This window comes from Oryx dammah, unplaced genomic scaffold (assembly GCF_014754425.2).
Source record: "Oryx dammah isolate SB20612 unplaced genomic scaffold, SCBI_Odam_1.1 HiC_scaffold_22, whole genome shotgun sequence".
Lineage (NCBI taxonomy): Eukaryota > Metazoa > Chordata > Mammalia > Artiodactyla > Bovidae > Oryx > Oryx dammah.
This window is the reverse complement of record NW_024070206.1, coordinates 53,994,944-54,012,004: the sequence shown is the minus strand read 5'-3', so window position 1 is coordinate 54,012,004 and position 17,061 is coordinate 53,994,944. Positions and strand designations below refer to the sequence as shown.

General features: G+C 42.1%; 1 protein-coding gene across 1 annotated transcript in view; it reads right to left on the bottom strand.

Annotated features, from left to right (window-relative positions):
- DOK6 (docking protein 6) overlaps nucleotides 1-17,061 on the bottom strand; it is a 383,598-nt gene that overhangs the window by 156,737 nt on the left and 209,800 nt on the right. The window contains exon 4 of the mRNA XM_040264342.1: nucleotides 1,725-1,844. Within this exon, the coding sequence (XP_040120276.1) occupies nucleotides 1,725-1,844 (120 nt within the window). The remainder of the gene's footprint in view (nucleotides 1-1,724; nucleotides 1,845-17,061) is intronic.

Below are 17,061 nucleotides of genomic sequence, written 5' to 3'. Positions count from 1 at the left end.
AGCTATGGTTTTTCCAGCAGTCATGTATGGATGTGAGAGTGGGACTATAAAGAAAGCTGAATACCAAAGAATTGATGTTTTTGAACTGTGGTGTTGGAGAAGATCCTGGGACTGCAAGGAGATCCAACCAGTCCATCCTAAAGGAAACCAGTCCTGAATATTCATTGGAAGGACTGATGCTGAAGCTGAAACTCCAATACTCTGGCCACCTGATGTGAAGAACTGACTCACTGGAGAAGATCCTGACGCTGGGAAAGATTGAAGGCGGGAGGAGAAGGGGATGATAGAGGATGACATGGTTGGAAGGCATCACTGACTTGATGGACATGAGTGAGTAAACTCCAGGAGCTGGTGATGGACAGGGAGGCCTGGCGTGCTACAGTCCATGGGGTTGCAAAGAGTCAGACGTGACTGAGCAACTGAAGTGAACTGTTGCTGTGGACTGAACTGTGTCTCCCTAAATTCATAGGTTTAAGCCCTAACTGCCAAGGGGATAGGATAGGGGACTTTGGAAGTAATTAAGTTTAGAGGAAGTCATAAGGATGGGGTCCTCATAATGAATGAGCACCCTTCTAAGGAAGGAGACAGCTTGTTCTTCTCTCCCTCTACCACATGGGTCCACAGCAAGAGCTTGGCCTTCAAAGCTGTGAGGAATTAACTCCTGTTGTCCAAGCCACCCAGTCTATGCTATTTTGTTATGGCAGCCTGAGCAAAGATATAATATTCTCCATATTCCTTAAAATCTACTGAAAAACAACATAAGCCAAGATTGTTTATTTAGACTCCAAATCTATGACAATGCTTTAAGAAGAAATGGACTACTACTGTCCATTCAAAACCTTATATACAGTGAGTTAATGTATTGACTATTTATTGAAATAAATGGCACTGTCACAGAGCAAGAATGTAGGGGACCTGGGCTGTACCTTAGCATTTTTCTAGGTGGTATGCAGTCTTGAGACAGATCCTTAATAGCTGAGGTTGATCAGTATACTTTCCTTTAAAGGATTGGTCTGATGTACCACAGTGTTCATAGCAGCATTATTTACACAGCTAGGATATAGCAGCAACCTCAATGTCCAACAAACATGAACGGATAAAGAAGCTATAGGACATATATACAATGGAATGTTACTTAGCAATAAAAAGGAATGCCTTTGAGTCAGTTCTAGTGAGGTGGATGAACCTAGAGCCTGTTATAGAGAATAAAGTAAGTCAGAAAGAGAACAACAATAGTATATTAACGGATACATATGCAATCTAGAAAGACAGTAATGATGAACATATTTGCAGGGCAGGAACAGAGACATAGACATAGAAAACAGACTTTGGACACAGTGAGGGATGGAGGGGTTGGAGCAAATTGAGAGACTAGCATTGAAACATATTCATCACCATATGTAAAACAGAGAGCTAATGGGAAGTTGCTGTATAATATGGGTGCTTGTCCCACAACTCAACCTGGTGCTTTGTGACAACCTGAAGGGGTGGGATGGGGTGGGGGCTTGGGGGGAGGTTCAAGAGAGAGGGGGCATATGTATACAAGTGGCTGATTCACATTGTTGCATGGCAGAAGCCCACAGAATATTGTAAAGTGATTATCCTCCAATTAAAACTTTTTTTTTTTTAAAAGATTGGTCCAAAATATTTCTGAGGTCTTTTCAGTTTCAAAGTTCGACAACTCCCCGTGCACTTTAAAGGGGAGGATAGAGCCGCACACTTACCGTTCTGCTCCCTCTGCACGCCTGCCGCCAGGAGATCGGGCTCCCCGAGGCTGATGTCATTGAGCCGGGTCCCCAGACACTCCATGCAGAGGTGTTTGCACCACTCCTCAGCCTCCAGCTCTGAAAAGAAACACAGGCCATCAGAGGCAGGCGAGGCTGCCTGGGAAGGATGGAGAGGACTGCTTCCTGAACCAACTACCCAGGCAAGTGGTGAGCCTTAAAAATCCACTTTAAGAAAGCTAGAAAGCTGTATTCAAGAAGTGAAATAAAACAGTCTCCATGACTGTTGCCACGATTTGACACTATAACATTATGTATCTATTGTATCTTAAAGATATTTTAAGTTATCCCTATGTAATTTATCTTATTTATAAAGAATAGACTGAGACGATTTGTTTACTATCCAGTATACTTAAGATTTAGTTTGGGGAGAGAACGTACTTAATGTAAATATTAAATATAAAAATTATGAAGTATATAATATTTAATTAAATATAAAGTAGAAATACGTAAATGAAAAGCTGGAAAACGTCAAACAATGTGCGAATGTCTTCCTGAATGTAATGTTGGTTTCTGCAAACGGAAGGTCTGATCTTTGAGCCATTCTGAACTGGAGTGGATCACAGATCAACAAAAGAACATAACCATTTTTTTTCTACAAACATCAGAAGTTTGTAAAGTAAGGGCCATCCTTACTTTAAAAAATTAGGGATAGGATATTGAAAATAACTTTCCCCTTTCAGTCCAGTTCAGTTCAGTCGCTTAGTCGTGTCCGACTCTTTGCGACCCCATGAATCGCAGCACGCCAGGCCTCCCTGTCCATCACCAACTTCCAGAGTCCCCTTTAGAAAGCTACAATTGCCTAAAGATATTAATTAGATCACTCTTTACTGCCGTTACTCTGCAACTTCTCTGTATCTGTTTTTCCTTTGCTGAAAACATGAGAGTATCTCACACCTCACTGAATCTTGTAGTATCAAATGCTTCCACAAACATGGATGAATTTGAACCTAATATAAGACCTAGGTGGGTGAGATGGTTAAGGATTAGTGGTATACCTGGTCTCATATCCCAGCATGGGTCAGCACCAAGACAGAATTGGAAGCAAAGAGTTCTAAATATTTTTGTATCCAAAAGAGTATGAGGTTAGGAATTTGGGGCAAAGCCCACAAATCGATTTACAGAAAATGAATAAGAGCTTTCCATTGACATCTGCTCAGAGAATAGAACTCTGTGGGAGACTGTGGGTTCTTTTTACTTTCTAACAATATTCCATGGTCTTGATAAAAGGAGAATTTCTGACTGTTTCATGTAGCATAATTCTGTACTAGAGCCATTTAATATAGATTTCCTTTAAAGTTCATGCTGCTCTCCGTGGATCACATTCCAGCCCTTGCCTTGGCATTTTAAATCCCCATAACAACGTCATCTGTGACAAGGTTTCTTGACTCCAGGAATGTGAGCACCAACTTCTCTGCTCCACGGCCAATGCCATCAAACCTGACTAACACTTTCTTCCTATGCTGGGTCACTCTGCCTTAGCATCAAGAACAAGTTTGACCAATGAGATGTCAAGCCAAATTTGTCATTTATTTTTACTTTTATCAAGACCATGGAATATTGTTAGAAAATAAAAAGAACACACAATCTCCCACAGATCACTATTCTCATAAAAACAATAGTTCCCATGTTCCAATCACAAAAGTGATTTTTCTTCGCAAAAGGTATGGTTAGTATCCTTCAGGGATGGTTCTCTGTGATGTTAGTCACTGTGCCTGCCTACATCAAGGAGAAAGTAGATTTTCATGTGGCCTGGTTTGGGTGATGGGCTTTTCCTCAGGAATCTAGAAATAAATCTAGAAAATAAACCTTCCCATTCACTCTATGATGTTGTTTAGTTGCTAAATTGGGTCTGACTCTGCAACTTCATGGACTGTAGCCCACCAGGCTCCACTGTCCATGGAATTCTCAGGCAAGAATTCTGGAGTGGGTTGCCACTGCCTTCTCCAGGGGATCTTCCCAACCCAGGGATTGAACCTGCGTTTCTTCATTGGCAGTAGATTCTCTACCACTGAGCCACCAGGGAAGCCCAGGGCTGCTATAATGACAAAAAGGCATTGCTGAGACTCACAGCTTTCTAAAAAACCCTTTTTCTTCTAGAAACAGAATGCCAGCATTCATAGAAAAAAATTTATAGAAACAACAACAGCATATATTGAAAATAACTTTTGTTAGGTATATGAGTTTCTACTTATATAATTTATGGAAGTTTTGAACGCTTTTCTAACGACGATCAGAATCTCAAGCCAAGTTCCATGACATGTCTCTAGAAGTCCTTGACATTTCTGGGAAGGGACACAACGTGACTCCAGGTTTTTCTTTCTACAGTTCAATGTTTTGAATGTTTCTCAGAACTATAATACTTTAAATCACCAGTGAAGTCACATGCAGGTAACACCTCATCTGCAGGACTACCTGGTAGTATTTCCAGGACCCCCCAAACAGAAAGAAGAGTATCTAATATGCTATTTGAGGTGAAAATAAAAGTGTTAAATATGACAAAGCATCTTTGCACCAACGTCCCTTTTAATGTTTCTGGCCTCATGGTCCAGGGGTTCATGGGGTGTGGTGCTAGGATTCTCATAATCAAGATTTCCTGGGAGTCTGCTGAAACTGGAGATCTCCCCATTCCAGCCCTTGCTTGTTTGTTTAGCCCCTCAGCTATGTCTGAATCTTTGCGACTCTCTGAGGGCAGGAGGAGAAGGGGACGGCAGAGGATGAGATGGTTGGATGGCATCACTGACTCATGGACGTGAGTCTGAGTAGGCTCTGGGAGTTGGTGATGGACAGGGAGGCCTGGTGTGCTGCAGGGTATGGGGTTGCAAAGAGTCAGATACGACTGAGCGACTGAACTGAACTGAACTGAATTGAGGGCTGTGGCTGAGCCTGGAGGAGCCAGGGCTCCAGGACCTAGGCTGAGCAGCGAGCAGGGAACCTGTTCAGGGACTTGCAGCAAAGGGAGGGTGTGTGTGTGTCTGTATTGGTGTGTGTCTTTGTGTGAGTGTGTATCAGTGCATGTGAATGTGTCTAAGTGTCTATCAGTGCACGTGAGTGTGTATATGAGTGTGTCAGTGAGTATTTGTGAGTGTGAGTGATGAGTGAGTCCGTGGGTCTGTGTACCAGTATGTGAGTGCATGAGGCATTTGTGTCAGAGTATGAGTAAGCACTGTGTGTCTGTGTGAGTGTGTGTCTGCACCAATGTGCTGGAGGAACCAGGCTGCATGGATGGTGGCCAGGACTGAAATGGGAAGGCAGGTCCAGGAGCCACACTGCTGCCCGTGACCAGCGCGGGTCAGCCCTGAGGTCACGGTCAAGTCTGAGAAGCAGTCGGCACCCCAGCCATCCTCTTCTGGGTTGTGTTTGGTTCAGTTAGATCAGCCCCAAATGTGCACGTCATGTCAAAAGTGTTCACCTTTGTAGTCTGCACACTTGATCTAACAGTCTTGTTGCAGACAAGTACATTTGTTTGAGAATTATACAAGGCTTTGCGGTTTAAAATCTGTTTTTGATGGTCACCTTTCAAATAACTATAGCTATGCTTTTTATTTGTTCTTTCTTAGGCAAATGCTCTGTATTGAAGTCCTTTAATATCTTTTATCGCATGTGAATTTACTTTGTCCCATCATTATTTAACTAGCGTTTTTCTCTCAGTTAACCTTACATCGTTCACCTTTCTATTTTCACAGAACTGAGCAGATTAAATACAAAGGCAATAATCTCAACCTACTGCATTTTTAAATAATTATTTTCCCATAAATTCAGTGCCCTTTGTCTTCGTTTTATCTTTCAAACATCTATCTTGCTCTATACATAGTGTGTAAATAATGAAATTTCTTTGTGGAGAAATAAAGGCAGAAAATGTTCTACAACGTTTTCTGCATTTTCTTCTTCATGGTGGAAGTGCTTTTTCATTTACACGTCTTTTTCGGGTAGCCTGCAGCTATGCTCAAATTCTTAATTCAGATAAATAACTTTTCTCTGGCACAGAAACCTCAATAACATTTTCATTATGTATAGGATTAGTTAAATAGAAAAATCTGGCAATTTCCAAAAGAGAAAAGCTGAAAGATGTTTATGAATAAAAAGAAAATAGTAGAGAAGAGAGACTAAACTAACTGAGTGAATTATGAGACAAATGGGCTTATTGATTGTAGGGAAAATGATGATCAGCAGTCCTGCAAAGGAGAGATACAGTCATAGACGGATGGCCACTCTGAGTGTCTTCCCATCATTTCTTTTTAGAATTCTGAGGAAAGTACAGTTATATTCCTCTACATAAGAGGAGGTCTTTACACCAGACTCTTAATAAATACTTACTGAATAAATGATTAAATTTAAGCTTACTTTCACTAAATTTAGGCCTTAGGATAATGACATGAGCGTTAAATGATCCAAAAGGAGCTTTGAAAACAGTGAAAAATTTTCTCTCACGTAGACAGAAAACAGGCTGTCAGCTAAAATCATATAGCAGAATTAAAAATAGCACCAACTCAGTTTCATGGTAATTTATTGCAAGATGCAGGCAAGACTAGCTTTATGTGGAAATAATAATTAAGTCCTCATTACATTTGGCTTTTATTGAAAATCTTAGCAAAATGTAGGTAAAATAATACTGCTTTGTCTTCAGCAAAATCAGGAATTTTTAAGTATATGCAATTTTTATCTGCTGGGCAGATTTTCTATAATTTGGTGATAAAATGTTTTTTTCGTGTTATTAAAGTCTTCTTAGATACACGCTTTTCTGGAAAGTGAAGAAAAAAAGTCTCCTGATATAGACTGTTGCTTAAAGACTACAAAGAACTCTCTTATTGTTATTTGAAATTTATAGAGCCGTGAAAATATACATTTTGATGATACTTTTCATTCTTAAAAATTGGCACCTACTTGTTACTTAACTGGCCTTGTGGATGCATTATGGGCTTTTCTGTTTACTTTTTCTGTAGTAGGAAGACAAGAAGACAGTGACAACCGACCTGCTCGCTTCAGCAAAGACAAGAAGAAGGTTGAGCTCACAGCAACGAGCCCCGTCTGCTGTAAGTCCGACGGCCAGGATTGATCCGTTTGGAGATGTGGAACTTTTAGTTTTCTAAGAGATCCTTTTTTGTTTGGTTCCTTCAGACCTAATTTTGGATTTCACATCTTTCCTCTACATCTTCGTTTCATTCTGTGTTTACTGTTATCCTAGCCTTTGTGAGGTGGTATAGCGGTTTAGTCATTCAGTCATGTCTGACTCTGTGACCCCATGGACTCTAGCCCGCCAGGCTCCTCTGTCCATGGGATTTTCCAGGCAAGAATACTGGAGTGGGTTGCCATTCCCTACTCCAGGGGGAACTTCCCGGCACAGGGATGGAACCTGAGTCTCTTGTATTGCAGGCAGTCTCCTGTCTTGCAGGCAGACTCTTTACTGATTGAGTCACATGGAAAGCCCCATAGCCGTTATACTATTTGTCTATCCTTCCAACCAATATAGTCTGATATTGGAGTGCGGGAGACACTGATATAGTCTAGAGTGGGTGCAGCACTTGGATATGGAAACTAATAAATAAATGTGGAGGGACTTCCCTGGTAGTCCAGTGGTTGAGAATCTGCCTTCCAGTGCAAGGAAAATGGATTTGATCCCTGGTCCTGAAACATTCCACCTGTCATGAAGCAACCGAGTCTGTGCGCTGTAACTACTAAGCCCACACTCACTAGAGCTGGTGCTCTGAGACTCGAGAAGCCACTGCAACAGAAGTCTGTGCACTGCAGCCAGGGAAAGCCCACGTGCAGCGGCGAGGACTCAGCACCGCCAGAATGAGTGAATGAAGGAGTCATTTTAAAGACTCAGCACCGCCAAAATGAAGAAATGAAGGAATCATTTTAAAAAGACTCAGCACCGCCAGAATGAGTAAATGAAGGAATCATTTTAAAGACTCAGCACTGCCAAAATGAAGAAATGAAGGAATCATTTTAAAGACTCAGCACCGCCAGAATGAGTGAATGAAGGAATCATTTTAAAGACTCAGCACCGCCAAAATGAAGAAATGAAGGAATAATTTTAAAAGACTCAGCACCGCCAAAATGAATAAATGAATGAGTATATAAATAATTTTAAAACGACTCAGCACAGCCAAGTAAATGAATGAGTAGATAATTTTAAAAAGACAGCACGGCCAAAAACAAATAAATGAATGATTCAATAATTTTTTTTTTTCTAAAATAAGCTTTTGTCTTAGTCACGTTGTCAAAAGGCCTAAAAGCAATTCCTTTCTACGCAGCAAACATGAAGTACTTGGGAGCAGAAAGGAAAACATTTAAGAGGAGAGCCGTGTGTAGGAATACAGAAATGTGGCCAGTGCTGTGGTTAGCTGTGGAAGACTGTGACAGAAACCACACAGAGCTCTGAGACAGTTTCTCTTGGCAGAGCACAGTTCATTACAGAAAGCCTTGACAGCTGCTCAGAGTATGGAATGGTACTTGGTCAACAGCCCCAGTGAACCTGGGCTTGTGTTATCCTCAGAGCTCCCAGAAAGGAATGCAGCCTTGCTGGCCCTTCAGTTTCTGCCCAGTGAGCCTGCTGTCAGACTTCTGTCCTTTAGAATTCTAAGATGATGAATCTGTGTTGGTTTAAGCTGCTGCGTGTGGTGTCCTTTTTAATGTAAGAAACTGAACAACAAAACAAACAACAAAAGGCCAATTAGTCTCTTCCTTTTGACCAGGAAAACCTCCAAGCAAGCAAATTAATTTAAGGGGATGTGATCTGTGAAAAATTAGGAGGGTATATAGATCTGGATGGAGCATGATGTGATTACATCTGCTTGAAGCTTAAGAAATAAAATAATGAGGAAAGATTTGCTGCTCAACAGTGGGGTTAGGAAGTCTCAGAGAATGCAAGAACTGCCAAGAATTAACAAAGAAAAAGCAGGGGGTTGGGGGAGGGATGCTGAAAGAGGACTGAGGTGAGGCGGAGCAGCCACTGGAAAGGTGAAACTCAGCTAGAGCCTAAAGATTTCAGAAAGGACAGGGTAACCAGGTACATGATTTACAGGGAAGGCATGTAAAGGATGAAGAGACATCATATAAAAGGCTAATACGACTTAAAGGGACACACTGGGTTTAGAGGATCAACAGTGGTTTCTGTGGACAGTCTTCCAATTATATAGCCTTTCAGGGAGGGGAAAAAATGGCCAGAAAGGCCAAAAAGAAGAAGTAGCCTTTAGCAACTGGGTGGGGGAGAAGAAAAGAAGAAAAAGTAGAAAATGTATATAAGTGATACTGTGCAGCATTCGTCTCTCTCTGTCTGGCTTATTTCATTTGCCACAATGCCTCAAGGTCCATGTCTTCACAAATGGCAGGACTTCCTTCTTTTTAAGGCTGAATAATATCCCATCGCATATGTACCACATTTTCTTTATCCGTTCAACTGTTGATGGACATTTAGGTGTTTCCATACCTTGGCTTGTGTGAATAATGCTGTCATGAATAGGGGAATAAATATATCTCTTTGAGACAATAATGTCTTTTTCTTTAGATATATAACCAGAAGTAGGAAATGGCAACCGTTCCAGTATTCTTGCCTGGATAATCCCATGGACAGAGGAGCCTGGTAGGCTACAGTCTGTGGGGTCACACAGAGTCAGACATGAATAAGGGACTGAGAACCAGCAGGCAGGAATACAGCCCATGTGATGGCTCTATTTTTGATTTCTTGAGGAACTTCCACACTGTTTTCCACAGTGTGTGCACCAAGTTATATCCCCGCCAGCAGTGTACAAGGCTTCCCTTTTCTCCACATCCTGGCCAGCGGAGAATTTGTTATCCCTTGCCTATTGCATATATGGTCAGTTAATTTTCTAAAAAGGCACCAAAAATACACAAAGAAAAAGTTCTTCTTTATTGAAGTAAACTTTATAATACCGGTGAAAGAGATTGAAAATCCATAGGATTCTCTAGGCAAGAATACTGGAGTGGATTGCCATTTCCTTCTCCAGGGGATCTTCCCGACCCAGGGATTGAATCTGGGGTCTCCCGCTTTGGAGGCAGATGCTTTAACCTCTGACCCACCAGGGAAGCCCCTCTTATGTTTAGATTCAGCTAAAGCTACCACCTCAAAATAGTTAACTATCCTCACATTCTGAAAACATTCTGAAGAGATCCATGACTCTCTCATCCATTCACTCATGATCTAAAAGTAGAAATGTAAGACCGAGTGGCCGCCTTTGCTTGCAATGTCTCCCGATACCCATGCTGGAGTAAACCACCACCACAGAGACTAAGAGCAATGATCTGAGTACAGATTTGGCAGCCTAGGAGAGAGCACCATGGAGATTCCTCTAATTCTGAAAGGGAAGTGCCACACACCCTATTCCTCACTCAAGCCAAGGGAGTGTGTGCTCCTGTGCATCTCTGGCTGTATGTGTGAGGGGAGCCTATGTATCCATGGTGATAGAACCTCTCCTACATATTAGTGGCTAAAGCTGTTGTTTTCACTCCAGGGCTCGGAATCTCCTTATTGAATTTTCTGTTCTACATACTTGTCAATTACATGAGGAGAATGACTGGAAAGAGACCCAAAGCTGGCACTGGAGACTGACGGACATTCTCAGACAATGGACGGCAAAGATAAAACTTTAGTGTGTCCCAAGTGGACTCTGCTGAGGTCCAAGAGGGCTGTCTGCTGGCTGGACAGGAGACCCAGGGACAGGAAGCTCTGCACATACCCTGGTGGTGGTTGCCGGCAGGGGTCAGCAAGGGACACTCAGCGGTGGAGTGCAGGAAGGCGGCCATCTGCTCAAAGAGCTCCCAAGACCCACCCAAACAGACCCCGCAGCTCAGAGACCATGCGTGTCCATGGCTCCTAGGCTGGCCAATCAAACAGACGGCAGGGTCCCTGCTTCCATCCTTCTTCTCTGGACCCAACACTACAGTGAAGCCAGAATGTGGGGGTGAGGAGGTCATGCAGAGGTTATGCCTCATCTTCCCTGAAGCCTGAGTCGGGGAGAGGGAACTGTGATCTAAGTCAAAGTCTGGCAGGCCTGGATTTTAAGACCAAAGTGACCCAGGAAGGAGCTGGGAAGGGCAATCTGACAAGAGACAGCGGAAGCTACACTGAGAGAAAACACCAACCTCCCCGGAATGCAGACTCCTCACTCGTCTGGTTCCATGCAAGTTCCCCAGTCACATTCTGATCAAAAAGGAAATATCCTTGCTTAAAGTAATTTCCTTAATAGGGAGCAAGAAAATATAATAAAACGGTGCTTTAAACTATGAAGAGTTTAAAGAGATTTTATATAAGAATAGAGAGGCTTAACAGACAAAATTGGTCAGGAAATATTCTCTGACATTAAGATTGGGATTTGTTAAAAGCTCCACTTCAGTCAGTACAAAACACATGACTGTTTCAGGGGGGAAAGGATAGCAAAACTCCCCAATTCTTTTTGGAAACATTATTGTTTAGCTGCCAGGTCCTGTCTGACTCTTTGCGACCTCATGAACTGTTGCACGCCAGTCTCCCCTATTCTCCACTATCTCCCGGAGTTTGCTCAAATTCATGTTCATTGAGTTGGTGATGCTATCTAATCATCTCATCCTCTGCCACCCTCTTCTCCTTTTGCCTTCAACCTTTCCAAGCATCAGGGTCCAAGGGATTCTCAACGGTCTTCTATACATCTCCAGAATGTCTTAGTTAAACATTTTCTAAACAGCGGTGCTCCACAATGTGTCTGTACTGTCATAATCAACCTGAAGATAACACAGGGACCATCTGGTTATTATCTCTCACTGGCGCCTGTTTTCACATCCTAGGTGGATTTTAGATTGAAGAGACTTCCTATGCTCAACTGACTTGTGAATTTTAAATTCTCTTGCAGAATCTTAAAATAAAACTAGGGAAGGCATGGCCTCAGAGCATAGCAGGACTTGGAGGATGGGGTGAATGCAAAATTGCTTCTGAGTACAGCGTGGTTTAGGGTTTTCCCTGCGGCCAAAGGGATTGGCTGAATCCATTCCACTTTTTAACCAAGTCCCTAAGGGCGACATTGCCCAGCGTATCTGCAGGTACAAGTTGGCTTTCACTTTCTTGTCTTTGTTAATAACTGCACTATCTTTTAAGTGACTTGAGAACCGAAACACTGTTCCAAGGAGATAGCATGAAATAATTTCCAAGCGGCTTAGGGATGTTTCCAAAAAACATTCTTTCATTTTCTTCATTAGCTTTGAACTAAGATGAAAAATGTCACCTTGAAGGCTGGATCCACCCTACTGCTTAAATTCATTTGTCCCCAGTAAGTATTTCTATGAAAGCAACTATTTTAACTTGGCTGAAGGTCGGTTTTGTAGCAATATGCTTAGTATGGCTGTTTGATTATTGTAGAGTTGGTGAGAGAACAATGCTACATTGACATGGCACAAGAGATTAATTTTCAAATCACTATCACTTTGCTTATTTATGGACCACAGTTGATTTTTTCCCCTAAAGTACAGATTTTCAACCTGATGATAAAAAGTTTCAAGTCAACTGATACACACTCATGCAAAATTTGGTTTGGTTAGAATGAATCAATGTGAAACTGTGTACAAATATTTTCCATTAGAAAGAAATCATCTCTCAACAAAGACTGGAAGATAAAAGACGCAAATAAACAATAAGGAAAGAGCTTCAAATTTGGAAAATATAGTTAAGTTAGAAGAAAAACATTTTCAAGGAAAGGCTCTCTACAAGAAATGGCAATAAAGAAAGGAGTAAGTTGTATCAGGATCAAGCATTTAAAAAGTACCTAAAAGTACATGCTGATTAAAATGTGAGTCTCAAGTTAGAGTGTGGGAGAAAGGAGAGAAGAAAACAGATTTGCTCCTGGAATTCTGAATCAAAATGCTTTGGGGGGATTCAATCCTGGGTTTATTTAGAAGAACTAGCTTGAGAAACCTATATGCAGGTCAGGAAGCAACAGTTAGAACTGAACAAGGAACAATAGACTGGTTGCAAATAGGAAAAGGAGTACGTCAAGGCTGTATATTGTCACCCTGCTTATTTAACTTATATGCAGAGTACATCATGAGAAATGCTGGGCTGGAAGAAGCACAAGCTGGAATCAAGATTGCCGGGAGAGATATCAATAACCTCAGATATGCAGATGACACCACCCTTATGGCAGAAAGTTGAAAAGGAACTAAAAAGCCTCTGGATGAAAGTGAAAGAGGAGGGTGAAAAAGTTGTCTTAAAGCTCAACATTCAGAAAACGAAGATCATGGCATATGGTCCCATCACTTCATGGGAAATAGATGGGGAAACAGTGGAAACAGTGTCAGACTTTATTTTGGGGGGCTCCAAAATCACTGCAGATGGTGACTGCAGCCATGAAATTAAAAGACGCTTACTCCTGGGAAGGAAAGTTACGACCAACCTAGATAGCATATTCAAAAGCAGAGACATTACTTTGCCAACAAAGGTCCATCTAGTCAAGGCTATGGTTTTTCCTGTGGTCATGTATGAATGTGAGAGTTGGACTGTGAAGAAAGCTGAGCCCCGAAGAATTACTGCTTTTGAACTGTGGTGCTGAAGAAGACTCTTGAGAATCCCTTGGACTGCAAGGAGATCCAACCAGTCCATTCTAAAGTAGATCAGCCCTGGGTGTTCTTTGGAAGGAATGATGCTAAAGCTGAAACTCCAACACTTTGGCTACCTCATGCGAAGAGTTGACTCATTGAAAAAGACTCTGATGCTGGGAGGGATTGGGGGCAGAAGGAGAAGGGGACGACAGAGGATGAGATGGCTGGATGCATCACCGACTCGATGGACGTGAGTGTGAGTGAACTCTGGGAGTTGGTGATGGACAGGGAGCCCTGGTGTGTTGCAATTCATGGGGTTGCAAAGAGTCAGACACGTTTGAGCAACTGAACTGAACTGAGGTTGAAAATAGGCTAGCTGTTTCTCTTCCTATTACTGTTTGTCTTTGTGCTAAGTCCAGAAGTCAGCTTCTCAGAGTGGTCACGAGGTGAGTGTAATTATAATTCGGACAAACAAGTAAGAAGACGTCTGTAATGTGCATTTACAGCCTGGGGTGATTGATGACAATCTATCATGTATTTTAAGCACTCTTTCTAGTTTTCATTCACACTGTATCTGTTTTTATTCAGTTTTAAAAGTTAACCCAGTAAATTAAAATTATAATTTAATAAACAATTATTTTAGGCAAGAAAACAAAAATTAGCTAGATGATCACTAATTATTTACATTTTGATATTTTCTGATAAAAATGAGCTAAATTTTACAACCATTATCCCAATGACTACACAGAGAGAATTTTGACTTATTATTCTAGAGTATAATGGGAAGGGGCTCCACTTTTTGTTCTTTTAGCTTTTGACCCCCTCAACCAACCTGGACGTCTAGCACCATGAATCTGTTCTCTCCCTCTACAAGCCTGCTTTGGTTTTTTGTGTTTTGTTTTTAGATTTTACATATAAGAGATCATAAGGTGTTTGTCTTTTTCTGCCTGACTTATTTCACCCAGCACAATGTCCTTGAGATCCATTCCTGCTATTGCAAATGGCAGGGTTTTATTATTTTTTATGGCTGAATAATGTTCACACACACATATATACACACACATATATACATACATACATATATATATATATATATATATATATATAGCTGTCCAGTCTTCCCAAAATCATCTATTGAAGAGACTATTCTTTCCTAATTAGAGAGGGGTTCTTCCTGAAATTTTAGTTCTGATGATTGTATCATTTGAGAGAGAAACATGAAATTATTTTAGTGATTGCATTAGGATCAAACTCCCCATGAACGCCAGCCTCCTGCATTGGTTTGCTCCATCCTAAAACAGAGAATGAGAGAGAGAGGATGCCAGCCTCTTTGAGATTTGTATTTTGGAGTCAAAACTTAACAAGCTGGCGTTAATCTTTCATTCATTAATTTTTATTCAGGTAGACACAGACACTGCATCCTACTCCCCTTACCCTACAAAGTAACACATTTAGCTGTTGATTCAAGTCCATGTCCCCAGATATGAACAACTGGTGTCCCTTCCAGGCTGTCACGCCCAGTGTCTGTCTCAGAAGCGCAGAAAACATCCAGAAGAGATGTAAAAGTGGCCTTCAGGGCTGCCCCGGCAACTCAGATGGAAAAGAATCCGCTTCCAGTGCAGGAGACTGGGGTTTGATTCCTGAGTCTGGATGATCCCCTGGAGAAGACAGTGCAACCCACTCCAGCATTCTTGCCCGGAGAATCTCATGGACAGATGAGCCTGGCGGGCAGAGCTGGACCCGGCTGAACAACTACCAGTTTCGGGAAGGAAGTCCATTGGGCCTTTCCTGTCAGCCAGCGGCTTGTACATCTATTTCTCACACGCGGAACAGCCATTCCCAGGCGGACCTGGGGATGTGCTGAGGGTGAAGGGACTCCACGGCAGAGACACCCCCCGCCCCTCCTCACTTGTTAGGGACACATCCTTAGCCTCCGCATCAGCTGACTCAGTTCTACCCTTCACTGCTTATAACGCAACATGGGATTTCTGACTGTTCATCCAACTATGCTTAAAACCTGGTACTTACTCAATGTCCAGAAAGATAGTCTCCTAGCAAGTAATCGCAGGTCCACCCAGATTAAGGTCCCTTTAGCCATTTCCAAGACACGCCCAGACACACCAGGGCTGTAAAGCTCTAGGCAGTGCGTGTTACCGCTGTCTGAGGCTCTTACTACGGTCACTGAGTTTAATGGTTGGCCTGCTCCTGTCCACAGTGCCCTTGACTTTATCTCAGGTGGCTTCACTGACAAAATTCTGCTGGTAAATGTGAGCACTGCACATAGTTTCTCAGGGAATTGACTCTTAAATAAAAACACAAAGGAATGCACTGTGCAGAAACATGTACCTTATGTGATTATCTTCTTTGGCAAAATAACAGCATATATAGCCTTCTTTCTCATGTGTTCCTGGTCAGTTCAGCTCCTTCTTATGGACCCTATTTTTTAATACTTTACCCTGCCTCCTTTTTAAAACAATTGCCTCTTATAATAGCAAAGCCTGGATGTCGCTAGTTTCTTCTGAAAAGTCAGAAGCAGAGAAAGTGGAGGTGGACCCACGGGGTTAGGAGCTGGAGTGGCGGGAGCCCAGGCTGCCAGGAGCCCCCTTTCCCTGTGGATTTGGGGGCTGCAGAACCAGATGCGGTGATTGCACGTGTACAGAGTTCTACCATTCGACTGCAGAGTATGAAGGGCATTTTCAAACTCTGTATATTTGCTTTTAATATGTTTTCAAATGTTCAGAGTAGGAAAAAGTATCCCCTTAAGGGAACTGGAGGGCATTGGAAAGACTGATGCTGAAACTCCACGACTTTGGCCACCTGATGGGAAGAGCTGACTCACTGGAAAAGACCCTGATGCTGGGAAAGACTGAAGGCAGGAGAAGGGGATGACAGAGGATGAGATGGTTGGCTGGATGGCATCACCGACTCAATGGACATGAGTTTGAGCAAGCTCTTGGAGATGGTAAGCCTGGTGTGCTACAACCCATAGGATTGCAAACAGCTGGACACGACTTGGTGACTGAACAACAAGGTACAATTCATCTTTCCTCATTCCTTTTATTTCTATCACCTGGGTCCTAACTTTTGTGTGTGTTTATCTTGTAAGAAGCATATAACCAGATTTTTCAAACCAATGTGATATCTCTTTAAAAAAAGTGGTAGATATTTACATTTATTTGGATTTTTATCAACCATTTCAAGTTTTCCACTTGTAACTACCCCCTCCCCACCTACCTTTCTTTGTTCTCTTCTCTACCGAAGGTTCTCAGACTTTGCTGAGACTTCGAGTCACCCGGAGAGCTTGTTCAGTGGATTCTTGGACCCCCCCACTCACAGAGGTCCTGATTCAGCAGTTCTGAAGTGGGGCCTGAGAACCTGCACTTCTTACAAGTTCCCTGTTAGGCTGCTGGTGTTGAGACCACACCATCTGATTTTCTTTATTTTCTTTATTTTCCACCCTTCTCATGTAGAAGAAAAAAGTGATCTTAAAACACTTCAATAATTTCCTCTCCTCCTTGAACCATATTATTTTCCTGTAACATTTGTAACTTATCTTAAGTCTCTCATCTTTAAAGTCCTAAAATAGTGATTATTTTTAGCATTTTATATCGAAGTTACTCCAAATTTGCTGCTAAGTCACTTCAGTTGTGTCCGACTCTGTGTGACCCCATAGACGGCAGCCCACCAGGCTCTCCTGTCCCTGGGATTCTCCAGGCAAGAACACTGGAGTGGGTTTGCCATTTCCTTCTCC